This window comes from Arachis hypogaea, chromosome 9 (assembly GCF_003086295.3).
Source record: "Arachis hypogaea cultivar Tifrunner chromosome 9, arahy.Tifrunner.gnm2.J5K5, whole genome shotgun sequence".
Classification (NCBI taxonomy): domain Eukaryota; kingdom Viridiplantae; phylum Streptophyta; class Magnoliopsida; order Fabales; family Fabaceae; genus Arachis; species Arachis hypogaea.
The window spans coordinates 72,141,294-72,168,079 of NC_092044.1; the positions used below are offsets into that span (position 1 = coordinate 72,141,294).

Below are 26,786 nucleotides of genomic sequence, written 5' to 3' on the forward strand. Positions count from 1 at the left end.
ATTTTTATACTATTAGGATTTAAGGGATTTAAAGTTTAATATTTAGGGTTTAAAAGTTTAGGGTTTAGGGTTTAGCCAACACCTTATTCTTTGGATATTGCGTTTAAAAATACGTTTGTTGGCTAAGTATTGACCCAAAATGATAAATTTTGTTGGTCTCTAAGCATTGCTAAAAGACAAATTATCCTATTTATTTTGACATGTGTAACTTATCAGGACCTTGTATTGTCCTTAAAATGATATATACTTAAATTGGAATTGGCCTTGTGTGTCAAACTTAGTCACGAAGCCTTCTATTTGGTTTTGAACAACTGACGAGAAATCTGCCAATTTTACATTGGCAGTAAATGTGTAATGGCTACACTATATAGTTTGCTTATTATACATAACCGAATAATAACAAATTAGTACTCGGACATAGTTGAGGTATGGCCTATGATTTTATATGGATTTCCCTTCCAACCATCTGCTGTAAAAATCCAGTGCCTCGCGTGGCTTGTATTCAGGGACTGTGTGTCCAGCTCCCTGTTCCATGTCAGTTAGGACCGATCCCAAATTAGTCACAATGATAACTATGGTGACTTAAAATACGAGTAAATGTCCTTTCTAGTTCTAGGCTATTTGTCCTTCGACAAATCGATCCTCTACAATTCAAAAATTCCTAATTAGTTTCCAACCATCCAAGTAATTGGTCTAAGCAGTCTTCGGCATATCAATAGGTCACTGTTTACAAGGGTCGTTTAGACTAGTTATTTACATGGTCAGGGATCGATTAGAGATTTTCGAATTGTAGAGGGTTGCTTTGTCTTTGGACAAATGGTGAGGCGCCAAAAGAGCTTTTACTACTTTAAGATACGATATTTAAGTTGAAAATTAATGTTAGTGTGGTGTGTTTTATGAGGTACCTTGACAGTGAGGAAGATGAGGTTGTGATTGTATGCTTGCAAGTATCTGCAACAAACGAAGTGATCTTTATTGTATATTTGTGTAAATTTTGATATATAAGTTTGAGTGGGAACGTGATTAGAAAATTGATCAAGTAGCTAGCTATAAAGAAAGGTACCCAGCAACTTGGTCATTAGAGGTCCATGGCCTCCATTCATCTATGATCTTATATCCAAGAGATCGTGTCCATGCCTCAGTTCCAGTAAATGGCACACACATATCATGGTCACCACTGTCATCAATATCATCATTCAATTAAGGGATTCATATATTGGTTTAACAAAAATATTCGGGGATACCTGAAAATTAGTGCTCGATAGCCCATGATCGTTAGTTTCTTGTGGTATGGAATCATGCTTCCAGCATCGTGATTGTAATATATCCTTCCAGTGCATAATTCCCACGGACCCGAAACACTTTCCTGTGATTAAAATTCATCATTGTTTTAACTTTTAAGTCAGTCTTAAACATAACAAGAATAAGAACAGATTTTATTTAAAGGTTTCCAAGAGTTTGGATAGATCAAAGAGAAGATATGTAAATGTTCAACATAATGTCTCTCCATTTTTGCAAACAACAAAATTCTGGTTCTTCACGTCTTCCCAACGATAATAATTTGGATTTGATATTAATGTAATGTAAATGTAAAGATGTTTTATCTGAATATTCAATCCTGTATTTTTTTTTATACTGTGTTTAAACTGGAATCCAAGACTTCTTTTAATTAGAGTGTAAGGTATTATAACTGATCCTATTATTATTATTATTATTATTATTATTATTATTATTATTATTATTATTATTATTTAATAAATAAAAAGGTATCCTAAATTAATATTCATAAAAGTAATTGCTTTTTATATTCACTGATTGAATGGTGATCATAAAATAAATAAACTTGTTACTTACTGGTTTAGCATGAATGGCTTGTCTGACTTCTTGGTTATTCAGCCATGAAGTTGCTACCTCATCACTCTGCTCTTTGCCAAATCAAACATACGTGATCAAATGCTAATTATTACTTTCCAAGTTTGCTCATCATGCCATTACTATGTCATGCTCATGCATTCAAATAAGACCGACACATTAGGCACACCATGTAAATATAGGATTTTTTTTAATAAATAAATTAAATTCATTATTCAGTGATATATATTTTAAAATTATTTATATTTTTGTGTATCGTTATTTATCTGAAATACATGTTTAAACAAGATAATAAAAAAACTCGTTATACCGCAAATAAAATATATGTAAATATATGTAAATATGATTTTTCTCATATATTTCTTTTACAATATAAAAGAGATTATAGTACAATTTAGATTTTTTTTTTTACGATTTGGACTGTATTGCTTTGATTTTTATTTTTTAATCTAATTCAATCTAACTCAGAAGATTGTGATTTAATTATGTGACATCTATTTGTGTTTATTTTTAAATTTTAATCTTATTCAAACTATTATAATTTATATTAGATTAATTTATATCCCATCCAAATTTTATAATCCTTTCAAATCGAATTATAATGAAAAAATTTTATTCTCCTCTTTTGAGAGATGTTAAAATAATATTTTTCTCTCTTCTATTTGTAAAATATACATTTTCCTTTCTTATAACTTTTAAAACATCTCTTCTTTAATGCATTTCAAATTTTGTGTGTTAACTTTATTCATTTTTTAAGAAAAAATGTTATTTTTTATAAAAAAATTCTTTAGCAAAAATTTTATTTTTTTAATTAAATTTTGCTTATCAAAATATCCTATAATAAATTATCTTTTTATTGATTAAAGAGAAAATTTCACTCTCATCTCTTTAAAAGATGCTGAAATGACATTCTTTTTTTTCTCTATTTGTAAAATGTATATTCTCCTCCTCTATAACCTTTAGAAAACCTCATCTTTAATCTATTTTAAATTTTTTGTGTTAACTAATGTTAACTTTATCCATTTTTCAAGAAAAATAAATTATTATTTTACAAAAATATCCTTTAGTAAGAAATTTTTTTTTGTCATTAAATTTTACTTACCAAAATACCCTTTAATAAATTATTTTTTATTAATTAAATTGTATTTTTACTAAAATATTTTTTTAAAAAAATTAATAATTAAATTTTTTTTCTAAGATACCCTTCATTACCAAAATTTTCGTTAACAATTATTTTTATATTTTACTATTAATTTTTCAATATCATTATATATTATTTTAACATTAAATAAAAAAATCTTACTACTATTCATATGTATAACAATTAATATATATTGATATTGGAAAATAATCTTAATTACCAAGATTTTTTCATTTAATGTTAAAATAATAATATTGATATCAAAAAATTAATAGTAAAATATAACTATAATTGTTTATAAAAATTTTGGTAAAATCATAATTTAATAATTAAAAAATTATTGAAATGTATCTTAGAAAAAAATTTAATTATTAATTTTTTTAAAAATATTTTGGTAAAAATAAAATTTAATCAATAAAAAAATAATTTATTAAAAGGTATTTTGGTAAGCAAAATTTAATAACAAAAAAATAAAATTTTTGTTAAAGAGTATTTTTATAAAAAACAAATTTATTTTTTTTAAAAATGGATAAAGTTAACACAAAAAATTTAAAAATAATTAAAGAGGAGATTTTTTAAAAATTAAAAAGGAGAAAAATATATATTTTACAAATAAAAGAGAGAAACATGTCATTTTAGCATCTTTCATGGAAGGAAGTGAAATTTTCTCAATTATAATTTATTCTAATTTGAATTTTTAATTTAAAAAAATTTGTAATTTAAATTATTTCCTTTCTTTAAAATCTAAATTAGATATAATTTAGTTTTTCAAAAATATAATAATTAAAAATTTAATTTATAAAATTATAAACAAGATAAAATATAAACCGATTGAATTTAAATCACAATATTTTGAATCATATTGGATTATAAAATAAATTCAAATTAATATCATACAATCACAATCATTTGAATAAAATTGGATCAAATTGAAAAATAAAAATCAAACTATTATAATCCAAGTAGTAACAATTTATATTTATTTTACGTTCTAAATCAAATCAAATCATAATGCACACCTTCTTTTTACTTGTTCAATGATTTTATTTCCTTGTTACTGAAAATGAGATAGATACACATTAAATAATAAATGTATTATCTCATTTATACTACTATTGTAAATGAAATATATGTATATCTATTGTATTTATAATGATAATGAGATAAGTAATAAAATTAAAAAATATAAATATTTTTTAAAAAAGTACATATATAAATAAATAATAAATTCTATTTATTCATTTATTAAAAAGAATCTGTAAATATAAACATATGCAATGAACAGGATTGAATTGATTAATATTATTATTAGAAGTGATTACTTACGACACAAGGAATGTGGCCATCTTCAGCCAACTGGGGCCACAATGTAACTGGGCCATCTTTGACTGTGGCTTTAAGGGGCCATGCCCTACCAAACATCCTCTTCCTCACAGGGTGTGGCTTCTCACTTTTCCCTAATTGCTTGAAACTCGTTGGCAAACTCACATTCCCTGTTGAACCATGATAGCATGGCTCTAGTATGTTGTACACATTAAGATCTTCAATGGCCTGGGACATATATATTCATAGCACACAGATTAGTCATTCTCCAATGATTCCTAATGATATATTAACACATGAATTTAATTTGAATATACTCTTGTATATTAGAAATATACAAAAAATTAGTTATCATATATTTATATATAATACATGTGTTGTTAATTTATTTTTAATATATATTTTATATTGGTAACTAATTAATTATTTATATATATATATAGTATCATTATATGAATAGTCATTTAAGAGAACGGTTGTAATTATAAAAATAATTAGGATATTCAATTAAAGCACTACAAATGGATAATGGTGGTGAATACCTCTCGAATTCTTTTAAACAATTTTTGGTCAATGAAGGCATTGGACACCGACTTACATGCCTACATACCCCTCAGCGAAATGGAATTTTGCTGAAAGAAAACATAGACACATTGTTAAAACTGGTTTGAGTCTTTTAGCTTCTGCTCATCTTCCTCTACATTTTTGGGATAAGTCTTTTTCTATTTCTAATTTATTTGATTAACCGAATGCCTACATCCATTCTTAATAATTTATCTCCTCTTGAATTTTTGTTTGGAACTATAGATGATTATAGTTTTATGAAGATATTTGGTTGTTTATGCTATTTGAATTTAAGAACTTATAATAAAAATAAACTATAATTTAGATCACATCCATAATTTTTATTGGTTATTCAATGGAACAAAAAGTGTATAAATGTCTTATTAAAGAAGATAGAATTATAATATCAAGAGATGTAATTTTTGATGAATCATAATTTTTTGCACCAACATTTTATACATCACACAATAATTTTGGTATATAATCTATATCAAATAATGAAATGTCACCCAGAATTTTTACCATTCTCCCCTCTTCCCTTAAGCCTACACAATTTATTTCACTTCCCTTGGAGACTGCTTCTGTGTTTATTGAAGCAGGTACAATAGTTGCTAGACTACAACCTTTAACCTCAGATCAGAACACTACACACCATCATAGCACAGCTAGTACCATTCCTCCCTTAGGTATCCAAATTGAACTTCAGGGTGATTCTACTTCCTCTCTACCCACATCACACAAAGGTAATTCTCATCATATGGTTACTAGATCAAAAACAGGTAAGCTCACAACTAAAATTTATCAGGTTAGTTACTTATCACCTAAGCTATCTCAATCTGATGTTCTTAAAAATGCAAAGATTGCACTACATTCTTTAGTTTGGAGAGAAGCTGTGTTAACTGAATATAAGGCTTTGTTACATCATAATACATGCATACTAGTTGAATTACCAAAGAATGAAAAACTTATGACATGTAGAAGGGTGTCTGCTGTTAAGAAAAACTCAAAAGGGAAAGTAATTAGGCATAAAGCTAGGCTAGTAGTTAAAGGATATCTTCAAACAGCAGGAATAGATTTTGATCAAGTCTTCTCTCCTATCATTAAGACAGTAACCATTATTAGGATAATATCAAAGGGATGGAGAATTAAGCAATATGATTTTCATAATGCTTTTCTCAATGGACACTCCAACCACAAGATTTTGAACACTCCAATCTTGATGACACGTCATCTTAAGCAGTTTTTAGAGTTTTCTTTAAATAATTTTAATCAAATTTCTTATATTTTCTAGTAGAATTTCATAACTAATCAAATATTTGAACTTGTATTAGTATTATTATGTTTTTAGGTATTTTTGTCTTAAAATAATAAAAAAATAAAGCCTTTTTAGCAAGAAAATACAAAATCAATTCAAGAACGATCCAACCATGCACAAAAGGAAGAAAACCCGACGCCCAAGCCTTCAAGCAAGGACGCCCGGCGGCTGCTCCACAAGCCCGACGTCCTCCCATCCCCTTACACACTTCCAGCAGAAGACTCCACAAGCCCGTCGTCCCTCCTTGCCTCCAAGCCTAAGCCCGGTGTGCAATTATCCCTAGAGGTGCAATTGGGCTTACATCCAAAGTTGAAGACCTTAAGCCCAGCGTGCAATATTCTTCAATTCACAGGATGCAACAATTAAGGCCTAAGTCCAATTATACAAATCATAAAAAATCTTAATCTCATCCGAAGATTTAAGATTTAAGAAATTAGTTACCATTAATTCCTCTAGAAATATAAAGATTTAGTTGTTAGAATTTGTTTCTAGATTAGATTTGAATTACTGTTTTGATTTGAATTTGAATTTGAAGTAGAAAGTTAACTATTTTATCTTTCCAAAAGATAAAGATTAGGGTTAGTTTTGAATTTTAATTTTAGATAGAATTTAGGATATAAATATGTGAACCTTGATCACAGAGAAAAATCATCCATCGGAGGATCACTTTCTCATAATTAGAATTAGTTTCTTTTCTATCATGAGTTACTAAACCTCTTCGTTGAAGGTTAAGAGCTCTGTTTGGTTTTAGGATTGATAATGTAAGTATTTTCTTTATTTTAATTCATGTTTTTTTTTTTTTACTTTTTCAAGATTAAGTTTTGTTCTTCATCAATAAGGGTTAGAACTATTGAAAAATATTCTATATCAGTCTTGGATTCTGATTTTATATTTGAAAAAATTAATTTTAGAATTAACTTAAAACTTATCTCATAATCTTCACGTATTTAGATCTAGTTCAAATATGTGACATATATAATTCGGCTAGTGATAGTTCTTGAAGATTGTGTGGCTTAAGAATCGAAACTGTTCTTCACCTCTTCTCTCGATTAGTTGACCAAGAAATTGGTGATTAATTGGGTTTAGAGAAATTAAATCATTAAGGGATTGTGGTTTAGTTATAAATGATTTGTTGTGAAAAGATTTTTGCATCAATTAAATAAGAAAGCAAAAGCATCATTCTTTCAAGAATCAAACATCTCCAAAGCTTTCAACGCTCTCATCTATTGATTTTTTTCTCAAATTCAATCATTATCCCAATTCTCTTCCTTTGTTTCTTCTATTCTTTAGGATCCACAGTCCAATTTCTAAGGTTTGATTGATTTAATTATATATTTAATTAGACATTTCTTGCCTTAATTCGCTAATCCTCGCGAGAACGATATCCTCTCACCGTTGTATTACTTGAATGATTTGGTGCACTTGCTGACATCCATGAATTTTAATTTTCGCTCATCAAATTTTTGACACTGTTGCCAAAAATTAATTGATCGAGATTAACAACATACGTTCAGTTAAATCGCTAAGTTAGATCTTATTTAATTTAATTTTCTTTATTTTGTTTAAATTCTTCTTTTCTTCTTTTTTCTCTTCTTTATTCTTCTTTATTCTATAAGGTGCATTTGATTTTTCTTTGTTTCTGTATCTAAAGAACAATCGAGTCGAATATTTTGGAGGTATGTGAGGCAATTAATATAAAGGGTGCATATCTTAGTACATCAGAAGAAACCATAAAGAATGACTTGTCTAATCCATTAAGCCAACAAGTCCGTAATAAAAAGGCTCTAACTAATTCCCAACCTCTAACCTAAAAGACTCAACATCAAGCTAATAACGTTAAAGAAGTGCTTGTTGAAAGACAACCCAACTATGATTAATTTTTCTTTTCTTTTCTTTGTTTTCATTTACATTCTTCTTTTTTTCTTTCTTCTACATGCATCATGTTATAAAAAAAGGGGTCTTTTTCTTTTCTTTTTCATTTAAACATCATATAGTTGCATTTTTCTTTTTTTGTTTTTCTATATTTTTTCTATTCTCCTTTTTTTGTTTATGTTGTTTTTAAAAAATTTTCAAATATATATATATATATATATATATATATATATATATTAATTAGATTCTGGTCTCTATTCATAATTTTTTATTGATTTTAATTTTTAAAATTAGTTTTCAAAAGATTTTGCTTTATAACTATCATCATTGTTTATTTTCTAAAAGACCACTCTGCATGCATGCATATCATCCTTCTCAATATCATTCTCTATTATCGTACTTCACATACAAACACACATTCAAATACTACACAGATTCCACATTTACTTTATATTCACGTTTATCTTCTCTTCTTCTTTACCCACTTTTCACATCACAACATATTTCACCTTTTCCTCACTTATATGCCCACACTTAGAAACTTAACCAAACTCTAAGTTTAGTATTGAAAATGGTTAGAAAAATTTATTTTACATCTTTTGAGGTATTTTTTCAGGAACTAATAGGCCTCTATTCAAAAAGAGGACAAGTAAACATGTAGTAAATTTGAATTATATTTCTCTGATAGTTAGTTAGATATTTCTATTCTTTCTTTTATGCATTTCAAATTAATTTTCAAAAAAAAAACATCCAGGGATGTTTTAATTGAAAAATTAGTTTTTAAAATTTGAGCATGCATTATTCATCTTTCTCTTTTTCTTTCCTTTTATTTTCTTTTTACATCATCTTCTCTTTAAGATTTCTATCCCTATTTTCCTTTTCTTTTCTTTAATGTTGCATCAAAATTTTTTTTTGCTTGTTTCTCTAGCGATCAGTTTATAAGAAGGATATCTTAATGAAAAAATTGAATAATAAATTCAAAACAAAAGTGGTGGTGCACAAAATATGTAGTTATATTTGAGAAATTTAATAAGATAATTGAATCTTGGGGAAATGAAAAGACAAGATTCAAAAACAGAAATTCAAAGAAGTATTATGAGAATTCAACCATCAATTCCTTGGAGCAGTGAAAACAGAAAAACAGTCAAAAGCCTCAAAGATCTTTTCCAAAATTAAAAGTGAAGTAACTGCCTTGGAGTCATATATGACCAAAGGAATTCTCATAATATAATGAGGATCTAAGTTTTTGGAAATTCTCAAATCTTAAGTATGCAAGATTCATCAAAGATAAGAGAAGCCGAATGAAACCATAAGGATTATCATAAATCCCACTTTTGTTTTTAAAATTAATTTTGCAAACTCTTCAAATCTTTTCACTTAAGATAAACTCTATTTACTCTTTCTTTTGTTTGAGGATAAGCAAAGTTTTAAGTTTGGTGTTGTGATGACATGACATCTTAAACAATTTTTAGGGTTCTTTTTAAATTGATTTCTTAGGTTCTCTTAGAATTTTAATCAAATTTTTCATATTTTCTAGTGAAATTTCATAACTAATCAAATATTTGGAATTATGTTAGTATTATTGTGTTTTCAGGTGCTTTTGTCTCAAAATAATAAAAAATTAAAGCCTTTTTAGCAAGAAAATACCAAACCAATTCAAGAACGGTCCAACCAGGTCTAAAAGGAAGAGAACCGGACACCCAAGCCTTCAAGCAAGGACGCCCGACAGCTGCTACACAAGCTCCGCATCCTCCCATCCTTGCACACATGCTCGGTGGAAGACTCCACAGGCTCGGCGTCCTTCCTTGCCTCCAAGCCCAAGCCCAACATGCAATTGTGCCTGGAGGTGCAATTGGGATTACGCCCAAAGTAGAAGACCTCAAGTCCGGCGTACAACACTCCACAACTCCCAGGATGCAACAATTAAGGCCAAAGTCCAATTACACAAATCATAAGAAATCTTAATCTCATCCGAAGATTCAAGATTCAAGAGATTAGTTATCATTAATTTCTTCTAAAAATATAAAGATTTTGTTGTTAGGATTTGTTTTTAGATTAGATTTGAATTGCTGTTTTCAGTTGAATTTGAAGTAAAAAGTTAGCTATCTTATCTTTCCGAAGGATAAAGATTAGGGTTAGTTTTGAATTTGAATTTTAGATAGAACTTAGGATATAAATAAGTGAACCTTGTTCACAGAGATTAATCATCAACTAGAGGATCACTCTCTCATAATTAGGATTAGTTTCTTTTATATCGTGAGTCCCTAAACCTCCCCGTTGAAGGTTAGAGGTTCTGTTTGGGTTTAAGATTGATAATGTAAGAGTTTTCTTTATTTTAATTCATACTTCTTTACTTTTTCAAGATTGAGTTTTGTTCTTTATCAATAAGGGTTAGAACTATTGGAAAATATTCTATATATGTCTTAGATTCTGATTTTATATTTGAGAAAATTAATTTCAAAATTAACTTAAAACTCATCTCATAATCTTCACTTATCTAGATCTAGTTCGAATACGTGACATATAATTTGGCTAGTGATAGTTCTTGAAGATTGTGTGGCCTAAGAATCGAAACTGTTCTTTACCTCTTTTCTCAATTAGTTGACTAAGGGATTGACGATTAATTGGGTTTAGAGAAATTAAATCACCAACGGATTGAGGTTTAGTTATAAATGATTTGATATGAAAATATTTTTCCATGAATTAAATAAGAAAGTACAAGCATTGTTCTTCCAAATCAAGCATCTCCGGAGTCTTCAATGCTCTCATCTATTGATTTTCTCTCAAATTCAAGCATTCTCTCAATTCTCTTATTCTGTTTCTTCTTTTCTTCAAGATTCACAATCAAATTTCTAAGGTTTGTTCGATCTAATTAGATATTTAATTAGAGTTGCTTGCCTTAATCCGTTAATCCTCGTAGAAATGGTATCAACTTACTGTGGTATTACTTTAACGATCTGATGCACTTGCCGACATCCGTGAGCTTTAATTTTCACTCATCAAATCCTCATTTAGTTTGTAAATTAAATAAGGCTATTTATGGATTAAAACAAGCTCTTCGAGCTTGGTACTTAACTACCACTACAGCTTTAAAAACCATATGTTTCAATAACACTACATCTTATCCATCTCTATTCACTAGACATATTGCTCATTCTGTTATGTATATTTTAATCTATGTTGATGATATGCTGGTTACTGATAGTGATGAGAACGAAATGCATTCTATTCTTACAAAACTACATTCTAGTTTTTTACTTAAAGACCTTGGTGACTTCAATTACTTCTTAGGTATTGAAGCTGTTAAACATTCTGATAATCTTACTATGTTAAATCAGACTATATATACATTTGAATTATTATTGAGAGCTGGTATGCAAGACTCTAGACCTATGAATACTCCAATGATATCTTCTTCTTGATTAACAGCTCAATCAGGTGCTCCCTTTGAGGATCCAACCCTGTTTAGAAGCATTCTTGGGGGTCTCCAATATGCTACTATAACTAGACCTTACATTATTTTTTCAATCAATAAAGTAAACCAATTTATGGCCAAACCTTGTCAAGATCACTGGTGTGCAGTTAGGAGTGGCAATACTACCCGAACACATGGGTACCAACCCTACCTTACCCGTTTGAGGCGGATAATTATCCGCTCCCGCATGGGGACGGGTTCTTGGGCAGGGCGGGATGGAGTCGGATTTAGGTTAAACAGCCCCTACCCATCCCGATATATATAATATATATCAATATATATACTTTTAATATATAATATATGTAATATATATAAAATAATTAGTAAAATGATTAATAATATTGTATCATACTTAAATTTTTACTTTAATTTATGTTGTGTATATAATGAAGGTTATATAAATTTTAAAATTTAATTTAATTTATTGAATTTTAATAATTATAGGGGCGGGGCGGGTTAGGTTTAACTTTTACTCCCGCGGGTAGAAGCAAAACGGGTTTGATAGGGTTATTGTAGGGCAAGGCAGGGTCGGGTAGGGTAAAAATCCGTCCCTACCTGTCCTATTTCTACCTCTATGTGCAGTCAAGAAAATTTTAAGATATCTTGCTGGCAATAGTGATCTAGCTTTGCATTTTTATAAGTCAATTGATTTGAGAATTACTACTTTTTCAAATTTTTGATAGGGCTTCGGTCCTTGATGATAGGGGGTCTACAACAGGTTATTGCATCTAGTATGGTCTTAATCTAGTTTCATGAAAATGTACTAAGCAAGATTAAGTGAGTAGAAGTTCTACAGAAGTTGAGTTTAGAGCACTAGCAACATCTTTTGCAGAATTAACTTGGGTTCAAAATATACTCCTTGAAATGCAGCAGTCCTATCTCACCTCACCAAGTGTTTTCTGTGACAATATGTCATCAGTATTGCTTTCATATAATCCTATTCTACATTAGCAAACAAAGTACTTTGAGATGGACTTATATTTTGTTAGAGAACGTGTAATGAAGGGTCTAATCTCAGTCACTCATGTCCCCCCCAATGAACAAGTAGCTAACATCTTGACTAAACCATTATTCACTATGCTGTTTGACAAATTCAAGAGCAAACTCAGATTACACAATAAATCACCATGAGTTTGTGGTGGATATAAAGGGTATATTAGTCAATTATTCCTAGTTAGTAAATATCTCTAAATAAATTTCTGTAAGTAACTAATAGTTTAGTACTTTTTTTAGTTATCTTGGAGTGCTATGTTTAGTATAAATAGTGATAGTATAGCTAACAATAGTGTGGTTGGCATAGTATGTGAGAAGATCCCAGAAGATCATTAGAAGAATCCAGAAGACCATCAAGCTCTAGAGGAGCTGAGGTGAGTCAGTAGAGGAGTTAGTTACAAGTGGGTTAGCACACTTCTACTCTCATTCATTTTTCGCTCTCTTTTTCTCCTAGTTTCTTTCTTCTTCTTTAATTTGAACCTAGATCTAATACCTTTCATGGTATCAGAGCTTTGGTTCAATCACAGCAATGACAGATCCAGGTTCTGCAGCTCAAATGCAATTAAGCTTCATGTCTACTCCAATCTCAATGAAACTTGACAATGAGAATTATCTACAATGGAAGGTTCAAGCTGAATGAACCATTGAAGGCAATGATATGCTGAATCATCTTACCAGTGAAAAAATTTTGAAAAAATACCTTACAATAGCAGATGCAGCTACAAGATCAATAAATCTTGAGTACAAGGCGTGGAAAAAGCAAGATGCATTGTTGAAATCATGGCTCCTTGCATCTATGTCAAAACCATTCACCACAAGGATGGTTGGATGTGTGTTTACTCATGAAGTATGGTAGAGACTCGAGAATCATTTCACGTCACAGATAAAGGCAAAGGTGATGCAATTGAGAAATAGATTGAGCAGTATTCAAATTGGATCCTTTGTAAGTGTCTGTTTACTTGCAATCAAGAGTACGATAGATGTGCTAGCGTCAGTGGAAGAACCTGTTCGTGAAAGCGATCATGTAAACACTATTTCTTCATGAATTAATTGAATAATATGCTTATCTGATTACATCTCTGATGACACGACCTCGGAGTATCAGTGTTGGTAAGCTAGAAGCAGTTTTAATGGCACATGAAAGTATGTTAGAAAGATTTAGAAAATCGGATCAGTTTATTCAAGCAAATATAGCACAACATGCACAAGGAAATTTCAGAGGAGATTATCACAATAGAGGAGGAAGAATAGGACGTGCTGGAAGAACTCAGTCAAGCTATGACAGATCTGCAATGTTTGACAACAGATCTAGTATTGAAGGCACTGATAGAGAAATTTTTGGTGAAGGCTCTGGTAGAGGAGGCTTCAATGCAAGAAGAGGCTTCAATGCAAGAAGAGGCAACTTCAGTGCAAGTAGAGGTAACTTTCATGAGGATAATAATTTTAGTGGAGGCAGAGATGTTCTTGACTCTCGATTTCAATTCAGAGGAAGAGGAAATGGATCACGTGAGAGGATTCAGTGTCAGGTCTATGGAAAATATGGCCACAGTGCTCTAAACTGCTGGCATAGATTTGACGACAATTTTAGAAGTACTAAGAGCAATAGTTATAACAATTACCACAACAGCAGCAATAATCGTAGAGCTGTGCCGCAAGTAAGTACGAATCTGAATAATGTGATTACTACATTAGCAACACTTGATGATCCTAGTTGGTATCCAGATAGTGGTGCAACACATCACATGACATCAAACTCTCAGAATCTCTTGGAATAGCAAGAGTATGGAGGCTCAGAGAAAGTCATAGTCGGTGATGGTTCAGGTGTGCATATTCATTATGTAGGAAAATCTGTTTTAAAATCTAATTTGAGTGCTCAAACTTTCTTGCTAAGCAAACTGTTACATGTTCCTAATATCACTAAGAATCTCTTAAGTGTGTTGTGATAATGGAGTTTATTTTGAATTTCATGCTGATAGCTGCTATGTGAAATCACAGGAAAACAGTGATTTACTCAACCAAGGAAAATTGGAAAATGGCCTTTATATGTTTCTCAATATGTCAACTACTCACAAAAATTCTCAATCATTGATTTCAGTAGTTATTGCAGATAAGTTCTTGTTGTGGCATGCAAGACTAGGACATGTCAATAATTATGTAATAACTATTGTTCTTAGGAGTTGTAATGTTCCTTTTGTTGTAAATAAGACAGTGTGTGATGCTTGCTGTATTGGCAAATCACATCAACTGCTATTTGCTAGTTCTAAGTCAATATATAAAGAACCTTTAGAGCTTTTTTATTCAGATATATGGGGCCCAACTCCTATCCCTGATAGTTGTGGTAATAGGTACTTTGTTAATTTCATTGATGCTTGTACCAGGTATACATGGTTGTACTTAATTCGAGCCCGAAGTCAACTCAAATAAGTTTTTAATCACGTTCTTGCTATGGTTGAATTGCAATTCAATAAAAAGCTGAAAGGTTTCCAAAGTGATAATGCTACTGAATATTTATCTTTATCTAGAGATCTATAGGCTAAGGGTATTATTCACAGGTTTTCGTGTCCTCATGTGCATCAGCAGAATGGGAATGCTGAGCGGAAGCATATGCAGGTTGTTGAAATGGGCCTAACCTTGGTAGCTGCAGCAGGTATGCCCATCCAATTTTGAGGAGAGACATTCGCTTCATCTACAAGAATCATTAACTATCTTCCAACGCTAACTCTATAACATTGTTCTCCTCATCAGAAGGCTTATGGCACAAAGCCTCAGTATGATAGTTTGTGTGTGTTTGGGTGTTTATGTTTTCCACACCTGAGGGCTTATAACAAACACAAGTTGGATTTTCGCTCAGCTCCTTATTTGTTTTTTGGCTACAAGTCTCAACATAAAGGCTACAACTGTCTTACCACGGCTGGTATGGTTGTTATCAGTAGACATGTGATTTTTAGAAACTATTTTTCCCTTCAAAGATAGTAGTTCTCCCTTTGCCAAGTTACAGGTTCCTAATTCTACTTCAGAGGCTGCACCTACAATGCCAACAATTCCACATGTTCCAAAGAGTCCCAATTCATCATGCTCACACCTCTACACTACCTTATTCTATTCCAATGGATCCTCCTTGCTCCTCACCTTCTTCTCATTCCTCTCATCCTTCTCCTTTACACTTAGTGTCTTCCACTTTTGTCCCTATTCCTACCAGCTGTTGATACTCAGTGTGCTCAATCCCATAACTCTTACCCGATAGTGACTCGTGCCAAAGCTGGCATTCACAAACCTCTAGCTCTTCATGCCAAACTTGAACCTCAAACTGTTAGATAGGCCCTCAGCAATCCTAAGTAGAAGGCAGCTATGGATGCTGAGTACAATACGCTTATGCTGAATAATACCTAGAAACTAGTGACACTACTAGAGAGCAGGGAGGCTATTGACAGCAAGTGGGTCTTTTGTACCAAGTTCAATTCAGATGGCTCCTTGCAAAAGTATAAAGCAAGGCCTGTTGCTCAGGGTTTTGCTCAGCGGCCTGGATTTGACTTTACTAAAACCTTCTGTCTAGTGGTTAAGCCAACTTCCATTCGAGTTGTTTTAACTTTAGCACTTGCCAATGCTTGGCCCATATGGCAACTTGATGTGAACAATGTGTTTCTACACGGTGATCTCGGAGAAGATCTCTATATGCAGCAGCCTCCAGGGTATACTCAGGGTGATGAAACTATGCTTTGTAAGCTAACCAAGGCCCTTTATGGCCTCAAACAAGCTCCTCGAGCTTGGTATCGTAAGCTGGCAGGTGGTCTCAGGGAGCTCGATTTTGTAGCCACCAAATCTGATGTCTTTGTTTTCATCGATTTCTCAAATGGGGTCGATTATTTATTCTTGTCTATGGTGATGATATTATTCTAATTGGTGAAAGTGCTAGTGTCATTACAGATGTGATTCAAAAATTAAACATGCATTTTTTTCTTAAGGATCTTGGTGAGCTGCAGTACTTTTTTGGGCTACAGGTCACAAGAATAAGAACGGGTGGCTTATTGCTGTCTCAACAAAAGTGCATTGGAGATGATGAAAAAGGCTGGTATGGAGGGATGCAAACCATGCCAAACCCCTTTGCCTTCCACCATGAAGCTTATGGAAATTAGTGGTGCTTTATTTATGAATTCCAGGCTCTACCACTCTATTGTGGGGAGTCTGCAATATATAGCTATCACTAGACCTGAATTGGCATACAGTATCACCAAGGTTTTCCAGTATATGAAAAATCCGTTAGAAGCTCATTGGCTGGTTGTAAAATGTATTTTGAGGTACCTGGCTAGTACTCTTACTTCAACCCATCTCTAGAGATTGTTGCTTACTATTATTTGGACTGGGGAGGTGATCCCGACGATCGAAAGTCTCAGGGGGGATATTGTGTTTTTCTTGGGAAGAATCTCGTCTCCTGGTCGTCCAAAAAGCAATCTGTCGTCGCTCGCTCCAGTACCAAGACAGAGTATCGGAGCATGGCTGACCTTGTTGCAAAGCTCATTTTGGTCAAGAATTTGATTGGTGAGCTCAGGTTTCCTCTTGCTACTCCTCCTCTGATCTATTGCGACAATTTAAATGATGTGCTGCTTGTTGCCAACTCGATTCTGCACTCCAAATCAAAATATTTTGAGATGGACATGCACTTTGTCCGTGATTTGGTCACAGCTGGGTTTGTTCGGGTTAGTCATATTTTAGAAAAGGTGCAAGCTGCCGATGTTCTTACTAAACCTCTTCTTTCTGATTCTTTCTTGCACTTTAGGGACAAGTTGCAAGGTGCAAACTCTTTCCACCTTGAGTTTGAGGGAGAATGATAGTGTAGCTAGTAATAATGTGGTTGGCATAGTATGTGAGAAGAGTCCAGAAGATTATCAGAAGAATTCAGAAGACCATCAAGTTCTAGAAGAACTAAGCTGAGTCAGTAGATGAGTTAGTTGCATGTGCGTTAGCACACTTCTATTAGTGATTCTGTTAGAGAGTGTGATATGGCATGTTAGTAAGGTCTATAAAAATATAAGGGAGACTCATGCAGTGTGTGATTTTGATAGTGATGAATACAATGCCTTCATATCTCTCTTTCTACTCTCGTTTATTCTTCGTTCTCTTCTTCTCCTAGTTCTTTTCTTCTTTAATTTGAACCTGGACCTGATACCTTTTAAATAGCTCTCATTTCTATTCTGTAATATACATTTTAAATATACAAAAATTACTTTATTCTTTTTTATTTTTAGAATTATTCTTCTTTATAAATTTTATAATAATTATATAATAATATAAAATATTATATTATTAGTATATCAAAATTAAATTTATCCATGATTGGAAGTCCTTCATAGTAAGTGTTATTTCTGTTCTGATTAAACTCATTATTAATATATATATACATCTTTTGTTTATTTTTTAGTATAATTTTTATGCATTGACTCATCATTGTCATATGATAATGTATTATTAGTGTTGCATAAGCAAAGGCAATTAAATTTTATATCTGATATCTAAAGGAAAAAAAAATATATATCATTTTTATTTATGTGGCAATATATAATTAGAAATTAGTGTAAATTTTTTGGTACTAACACTGCATAACAAAAAATTTCTTTACTTTCATTCTTTTTATTTATTTAAATATTTAATGAAAGATATTTGGAAAGCCATGCGATGCATGCTGCGATTCATCTTACCCTGTCAACTTTTAGGTAACTCTTTGAGCACATATCACTTTCGTCATCATTTCCTTTGCAATAAGCTTTTACTTCCTGCAATCAAGTAATAAAATACGCAAATTATTATGAACTTAAATTGCACTTAGGAAAAAAAAAATACAAAACTAAAGTATGACTTTTTTATTTAATTTTTGTAATATTTTTCAAAATAATTTTACTGTTTTTTATTCAATTATATTCGTAGTGTCTTTTATTTATGTCAAAATTATTCCTGAATATTATTACTCTATCTAAAATATTAGAAAAATAATTAAAATATTTAAAAATAATTTTGACAAAAATAAAAAATATAACTTATCCAAAAAAATTAAAAAGAAAATCCAAATTGTCTAATATTACAACCTCGTAGATACTGTCGGATATGAGGCCCATCCCATGCACAAATGGGATAAAAGCGTTGCCATCGAAGGTGTTGTCCGTGACACCATTTCCAATCATATAACCCTAAACACACCAAAGAACAAAGTGTTAGGTTTAAATTTCTATCATTAGTTAACAATATTTTGCCAATTAATTTAATTTTGATATATTGATATTATAAAACGTTTTGTATAGTTGTCTAATAACATCTCTTTCTTTGCTAATGCAGTGAAATATAACTGGATATACAGTGCATTGAAATTGAACTAATAATTTAATTTAATTTAATCAAATCAAATTTCATAGCTTCTTTACGTACCTTGAAATTGATCACGGGCTTAATACCACCCTTGATTCCTGGAATAATAGCAGTACATGTAAATAATTTATGTTATAATTTCATCTAAGGAAATATTTTCTATCTTATATGAACAAACAATCTTGAATTGTCTGAATAAATTATAGTGCAAGTTGGAAAAAAGAAATCAAAATTCTACAGACGTGTGTGTATGTGTGATACCTTTGATCACTTCATAAGCCAACGTGGGAACATATATTCCAGCATAAGACTCCCCGGAAATATAAAATGGATTTTCAAGAAATTCAGGGAATTCCTCAAACCACTGCCAAGAAATCATATACATATAATTAATAGGAACTCATCATGGATTAATTTGATCTTATTATTGTTAGAATTTTAACAATAAAATATTTATTTTGTGTATTGTGAACAGAATTTATATATTATTGTTCCTATAAGCGGAATTACCTTTAGGAGAAAAGCATGAGTATCAGATGCAGTTTGTAAGTCCCCAGTGTTGTATTTGCTGGAATTCTTGGAGTAAGAGAGACCCACCCCAGCAGGTGAATCCAAATAAATAATACTGGAAACCTGAAATAACGTTTTATTAATTATTTTAATTCAAGAGCAATCTTATTCATTTTAAATTTCATGCAAATTAAACTTCATCAAAAATTAAAATTTTCTTCATTTTTATTCCATATACCCTACGTTAATAAGGAAAAGGTAGGTTGTTAATTAAATAATTGAGAGAATGTCTAACACATGCAATGTTTTCTATAAATTAAATATTCCCCCGTCATTGTGCTAATCACAGGTGATATATAGATATAGTATTAGTATACAAATCTAAACAATTCTTTTTTTTTTTTTGGTGTAATATATAGAACAATTCTATATATGTAAGACAAAACAATGATGAGCTCCACTTGTCAGTAAAGTCCATTTGCATATTGGAGTGTTGGACCCACCATTTTTATATAAATCCTCTAAATCTTCCAAAATATAACAATCCTATATAACATGCAGCACTTTTCATTATTTGTACACAATGACATAATCTTCAAATCACATGGAATTCAATACCTAAAAACACATAAAATTCAGACAGATCTTGATGTAATCTAAAAAACAACAAAATTAAAACATACAAAAATGATAATAAAATTCAACTCCTAACCTTAGACCAGCTGTATGGATTGATATGCAAGGTGGGAAGATTCCCTTCCGTTTTTGAAGCCTCAAAGTTGAATGGCCCTGCATGCATGATTTCATATATCACATATACATCATCACAAAGTTTTATTATATATCATGAAGCCCAGACCCTCGTTGAATTCTCGTGTCACGTGTCGAATATATTTCGAACACGATATTTATTAAAAATTATTTGATATACGTGTTTTTTCTGTTCAATCGTGTGTTTTAATAAAAAATAAAAAAATTCTCTAAACACACTTAAATATCATCACGTATTAGCATATTCAAGATTATTTTTAATTTATATTCTTGAAATGAGTTTAGAAATAATATATATTATTATTCATTAAAACAAAAAGTAAATATTTTATGTAATTAAAAATACAACAAAAATAGTTAAAAAAAATTAATTTATATTTTAATATCAATAAAATATTAAAATATTATTATAATTTATCAAAAATACTTGATATTATATATATATATATTGTGGCTCGATGTCTTCTAAAAATTTAAAAGTCATGAGTCTATGTGTTCCGTACGTATATCGTATTGTATTCTGGTTTGTGTCAGTCTATATATATATATATATATATATATATATTAATAGTATGATATCGAATACTACTGTCTCAAAAATTTGATGTGCACACCAAAAATCAGTTATTAATAAATAAATAATTATATATTTATGTATAAATATATATTGTTTAATTTATTTTTAATGTATATTTTATATTTGATAGCTAGTTTTTGGTATACATATATAAACTCATGTTTTATTTATCATAAGATAAAATATAAATGTACATATATAGTAGATAACATATATCGATGCGACATAACATCTAGACATACATGACATTTTTTTTGTAACCCTATCAATAATAATTGTATGTTTTCATTGTTCATAATAAGTTGATATAGATAGCACCTGTCATGAAAACGAATAAGAATATGAGACTATAACACATGGATAAGGAAATATAATCAACAATAAGAAATGTGTGGTTAGACTTGGATTGGCTATAATAATACCCATGCCCACCATTTCTGAAACTTATTTTAAATGAGTGCGAGTGTGAGACATTTATTAAACACTAAGAATGGTACGTATATATTATTATACAGCATAATATTTAGCAGCTTAATTAATTATTAAGTAGTTAATTAATAATTATAATTACCATGCTCATAAACGAAGCCATCGAAGCTAGAACAACCTGGTCCACCATTCAACCATAGAACAACTGGATCCTTTGCTGGATTTCTTTCGGAACTTACAAAGTAGTAGAACAGGTTCTTCCCACTCTCAACATTTCCATCAACAGTTATATATCTAAACTCCATATAATAATAATAATAATAATAATAATAATAAGATATATTCAAAGTAATTAATAATTGTGGAATCAAAATCATATATAATATCTTATAAATTTAATGATAGTGGATGGAATATGTCTAAATAAAAGGTGCAACATTACAGGCGTCAATTAGGATAAATTTCATCATAATCATGAAAAATAAATAAATAATAATGTGTGTATATACCCGGAATAATGCTTGGATGGGAAAGAAGTTTTGAAGCCAGGGAGTTGTGTGATAAGAGAGGATGGAGGGGCAGCTTCAATAGAGATCCAAGGAGCAAAAGCAATGCAAAGTGATGATAAAGCTACGCAAAGTACCAAGTTGTGTTGCTCTATCATCCTCATCATCATTCTCTCCTCTTAATTATACTTTTAATTTTGTCTCCTTTTTGGGTGAGACGATAAAATATATACTATAGTTGATCCAGGATGGAGCAATGAAATGTGTTGAAGCTAGTTTTTAAGATGTGGAAGAACCTAATAAGATTTCATAGTTACTAAATAGTTGTAGTAGTCAAGCATCTGTTTATTAATATATATATATATATATATAGCAGTCACTAGTCAAGTATTTAATTGATTAATACTAGTTGAAAAAGAGATCGATGAATAGAGGATTGAATTGTATCGTTGAATATAATCAATAAGGACAAATTGCAAGATAAATCTTAAATTAGTTTTTGAAGTTACACTCAAGTTTTAATCTGTCTCTTAAAATTTTAATCTATTCAAGTTATTCTTTGAACTTTACATCTGTTTAGGATAAAATTTTGATTCTTACCTAATCTTTTCCATTCTATTGCACTCTTTTAGGATAAAATTTTAATAATGTTTGTGGGAAGATGAAATCCTAAATTCTAAACTCTCAAAAAAGTTACGAGAATAATTATAAAAAATAAAATGAAATTTAATGGTCACATTATATTTAGCCTAACAGTCATCAGTTTAAATCAATATATCGTTAATGTTATTCTATAGTAAAAATAGAGTTAGAGACTAACGTGAATTACAGACATCAAATTTAATAATTAAATTGAGAAAATTAAATTTTATAGACCAGATTGAACTAGAAGTACAACTTCAAAAATCAATATAAAGTTTAACTCTTAAATTAGATTTAACACGCACACTACACACAAAGATATTAAAATTACGACATCGACTACTTTTGTAAATGTTTTACACAAACCTCTATGATGTAGAAAATGTGCTAAAATGAGCTCAAACTAATTTGGTAGATATTAAATGCTTTATTTTTATAAACTATTAGATTTTATTAGATAAAACTTAAATAATGTAATAAAAGACAAATATTGATAAAATTTAATAAATATAAAACATATATTAGCTTTGTATTAAATTAAATAAATAAATATAGAATATATTAATAAAAAATTATGCATATTTTAAAATAAATTCAAGTTAAAATGGTTTTCTAATTACAACATATAAACTATCAAATAATTAACTTTTATTTGTATTAATTGATAGATAATTAGATTATTTTATATTAAAACTAAAAATATCCTAAATAATTATTTTTGTTAAAATATTATTACGTAGTATATAAATTTATGCAAATATTATTGAAAACTATATTTTTATTTATAATATTACATATATAATTACATAGAATAAAAATGAACAAATTTTTTTAAATAATAAAAATGAACAATTTTTTTTTATTTTTTGGTTAGAAACAAAAAATAAATAATATTATTGGTTCTTTAATATTTTTTAAATAACGTAAAAATTATCCTACGAGATTGGATGGGCCGGGTACCTGAGGGGTTTTAGCTATGTCATGCTGTCAGTTCTAATTTTTACTTTTAGAAAAAGTAAAATTTTAATTGCTTATTTTTGTGATTAGTATTTTATTTTATATTTAAAGAAATTGATAGAAGTTTGAAACATAATTAGATTTATGCATGGGTACCGGTTCTTCGTCTCAACTTGATTATCGCAGGTTAATATAACATAAGATTAGAAATGATATAAATCATCTCAATTATGTTCTTAAGTCATCATGTTTTGGGTTAGTACCAGTTGGGTCTCAATAGTTTAGATCATCAAGTCATCATTTTTAATTTTTACTTTATTTAGAAAAGTATTTATCTATATTTAGAAAAAGTAAAAAAAGAATAATGTTGTTTGTTTCTTATTTGTCTATTTTTTCAAATTATAATAATACCATCCAAAAAGTTTCCTTTAAAAGAAAGTGAAAAAAACTAACGGAAAAACAACTCAACCTTTTAGATATATATATAAGAAAAATTATTTGTGAAGTTGATATAGTTAAATTATTAAATAATTTGATATATTTGACTTTATATAATAAAGACATACTACATGTGAGTTTCTTTATATATATACACACATATTTGGATAGCATATTTATTTTATATAATAATATGTTTAATAATTGAAAGTAATCACTTAATATATTTTTATTTTATAATAAAAAAATAATTATTTGTCAATTAATATAAAACAAAATTTAATTGTTCTATATTTTATAGGTTGTAATTAAAAACGAAATTTTAATATGATCAATTTTTTAATATCATTAAAATTTTACTACATAATAATTTATTTTAATGAATAAGACATATTTATGTTTTTATGTATTTATAGTTTTTTTATTTATTTAAAGAAAAGTTATATTTTTCATTTTAAAAATTGTAAAAAATATTTATTTATTTATTAATATGTTCTATATTTATTAAAATTCATTCACATTATTCTTTAATTTTTATTTCACAAAAATTTAATGAATCATAAAAATAACACATTTAATAAATACAAAGTTGTTGAAGCTTACTTTGAACACACTCCGCTCATCACCTACATGGATCAAGATAACAATGATAAACAAAGTTGAATGATGATTAATTTTTCGGAATATAATAAATTAAAAAGTAATGTAAAAATTAATAAACCACTTACATGTAAAAATCTAGGCTAGTCTCATTCAAGTGTCCTGGGTTCACTCTCAACGTACCAAAAAGTATAAACCATTTTGCAAAATCTTTACGCTAACCATGCATAGTATAAAATTCAATGAATATAGTACTATAATATTTTCAATAATAAGTATTCATATTCAAATTAATTATTTCTTACTTTTAAATAACATGATTTAGTAATAATATTAATTTTTTTTGTTATAAACTTTAGTGATATTTTAAAAAATTTAGTTTTTTTTTTAAATAATGTTTTGGTGCCAAAGTTTGGAAAACAAAATAGCCATAACTTTTTTTTCCCATAGTGTCCTAAATAGTAACTACCAAAGTCAAAAGGATGAACTCAATGCATTTAATGGGTTATACTCAGTGTCATCAGCCAAAGTTTGGAGAAAGCGCCCCAAAATACGTAGGTCGATCTATCAGGCCAACCAAGAGCTCAGGTACTAAGACCCAAGTCCGACTGGACTTGGGGAGCAAGTAACAGCTCTCCTCTTCCAATACTTCAATTATTATTCTCAGAGGAATAACTAACTTAGTGTACGCATAGGGATGGCAATTTTTTCGGCGGAGCGAGTGTCCGCGAGAATTTATCTGTGAGGGAGCAGATATGGGAGACGTTTTTTTCCAGCAGGTGACGAGTATGGATACTCGCCTAATAAATGAAGTGGAGACAGGAAAAGAGGTATTCGTCCTGTAGGTACACGTATAATACTCGTGAATATAAAATTACATGTATATCCTTATATATATTAATTTAAAAACCCTAATCTTTTATCCTAAATCTCAGCCTCACTTTCTCACTCAGCAGGTTCACTATTTCCTTCACCCATCTGCCTCACCTAGTAACCTCCTTCTTCTTTTGCCTCCTGATACGTGAAAAATTAGTTCCGCGCAATAACTACCGGCAAGTGCATTGGGTCGCATCAAGTAATAAAACTCACTAAAGAGTGAGGTCGATCCCACGATGATTAACGAATTAAGCAAACAATAGTTGATTAATTAGCCTAGTTAGACGATTCAGTTTAAAGTGATAAGTAGCTAGCAGAGAAGTAAATTGCATCAAAGTAAATAAAAGCAGTAAAGTGCAGAAAGTAAATGATAGAAAGTAAAAGAAGGAAAATAAAATGAACATTGGGATAAAGAGATATTGCAATTTTCTAGATCAAGTTCATCCTCATCTCTTCCTCAATCAATGCATTCATTGATCGTCTTGGCAATCTTAGATGATTGGATCCCAATGTCTTGGCTCACCAATCTCTCTAAGCATGAACAATTGCCCAATGTCTTGGTTTAATTGTTCATGGGAAGAGGTGAAGTTCGGTCACTGACTATACCACACACATTCATAGATCAAAGTATTGGGAGGATTACATGTCACTATATCCGTCCAACCCCCAACCTAATCCAATGTGAGAAAGCATTTCTAGCATGATTTCCTCGTTCCTTTGTCAAGGCTCCGAGGAAATCCAATTATGAACAATTTCTCCGTCGAGACAATTGTTCAATTGAATTAGGATCGAAAGCTTTCTAGTACGACCAAGAGAAAAGACAGAAAAAGCATGATGAAAATTACAATTGATCCATTAAATAATAATAAAGCTCTCTAACCAAATGAAAAGAGTTAGTTAAATTCATTGCTCTAAATTTAACAGAGAAGAAAGAAAGTGCAGAATAAAGTAGAAGATGAAGAACTAAAACTGGAATTGAAACTTCAAATTCAAAATGGAAATTACAAAATAAAATAGAAAAGAAAATAAAAGAAAGAGAAGTGCATAAAAGGTGTGTGCCAAGGGATGTGATGCATGATTCTGGACTCCACTCCAATCCAGAATGATTTCTCCAATCCAGCTACTGCCTATATATAGGCTTACAGAAAATGAAAGAGAAAATTACAATTGAATTAAAATTCCTAATCTAGATCCTTCTTGTGCCTTGGATGAGTGATAATACATGTGCTCAGCTTGCTTGCATGGTTCAGGGGTGTATTGGGGCCTTTAGTAATGTCGTAGTGTAAAAATTTTCCCCCAGGTTCTGTCATCCACGTTTGTATCAACGTTGGCATGTAAACGTCCGGTCTAACATTTTCCAATCCACGCGTACGCATCCTCCACGTGTACGCGTGAATTACTGCTTTTTGCCAATCGACGCGTATGCGTCACCCACGCGTACACGTCATATCAGATTTTTGCCCAGGGATGATATCGCAGACGTTGGACCCAGCGTTTGCCCCCCAACGTTATCTCCAACGTCAGCCTTTTCACGCGTGCGCGCAGGTGACGCGCACGCGTGGCTTGTCATT

General features: G+C 30.2%; 1 protein-coding gene across 1 annotated transcript; it reads right to left on the reverse strand.

Annotated features, from left to right (window-relative positions):
- Nucleotides 1-166: 166 nt before the first annotated feature.
- On the reverse strand, nt 167-22,114 carry LOC112711037 (serine carboxypeptidase-like 20). Its single transcript, XM_025763571.3, has 14 exons — nt 21,706-22,114; nt 21,339-21,490; nt 20,132-20,208; nt 19,420-19,542; nt 19,171-19,273; nt 18,970-19,007; nt 18,633-18,734; nt 18,249-18,323; nt 4,340-4,564; nt 1,855-1,920; nt 1,245-1,366; nt 1,064-1,177; nt 906-951; nt 167-525 (listed from the first exon to the last, which is right to left on the reverse strand). The coding sequence occupies exons 1-14, from the start codon at nt 21,870-21,872 to the stop codon at nt 442-444; spliced, it is 1,494 nt and encodes a 497-aa protein (XP_025619356.1). The 5' UTR covers nt 21,873-22,114; the 3' UTR covers nt 167-441.
- Between the last annotated feature and the right edge of the window lie 4,672 nt (nt 22,115-26,786).

What these genes read in the sequence shown, in the direction of transcription:
- LOC112711037 (XM_025763571.3), bottom strand. Translation starts at nt 21,872, where the DNA reads ATGATGATGAGGATGATAGAGCAACACAACTTGGTACTTTGCGTAGCT. An exon ending in TGGCTTCGTTTATGAGCATG is followed by an intron (nt 20,209 to 21,338) that starts GTAATTATAATT and finishes TCATGCATGCAG; the next exon opens with GGCCATTCAACTTTGAGGCT. An exon ending in AGCCCGTGATCAATTTCAAG is followed by an intron (nt 18,735 to 18,969) that starts GTACGTAAAGAA and finishes TGGTGTGTTTAG; the next exon opens with GGTTATATGATTGGAAATGG.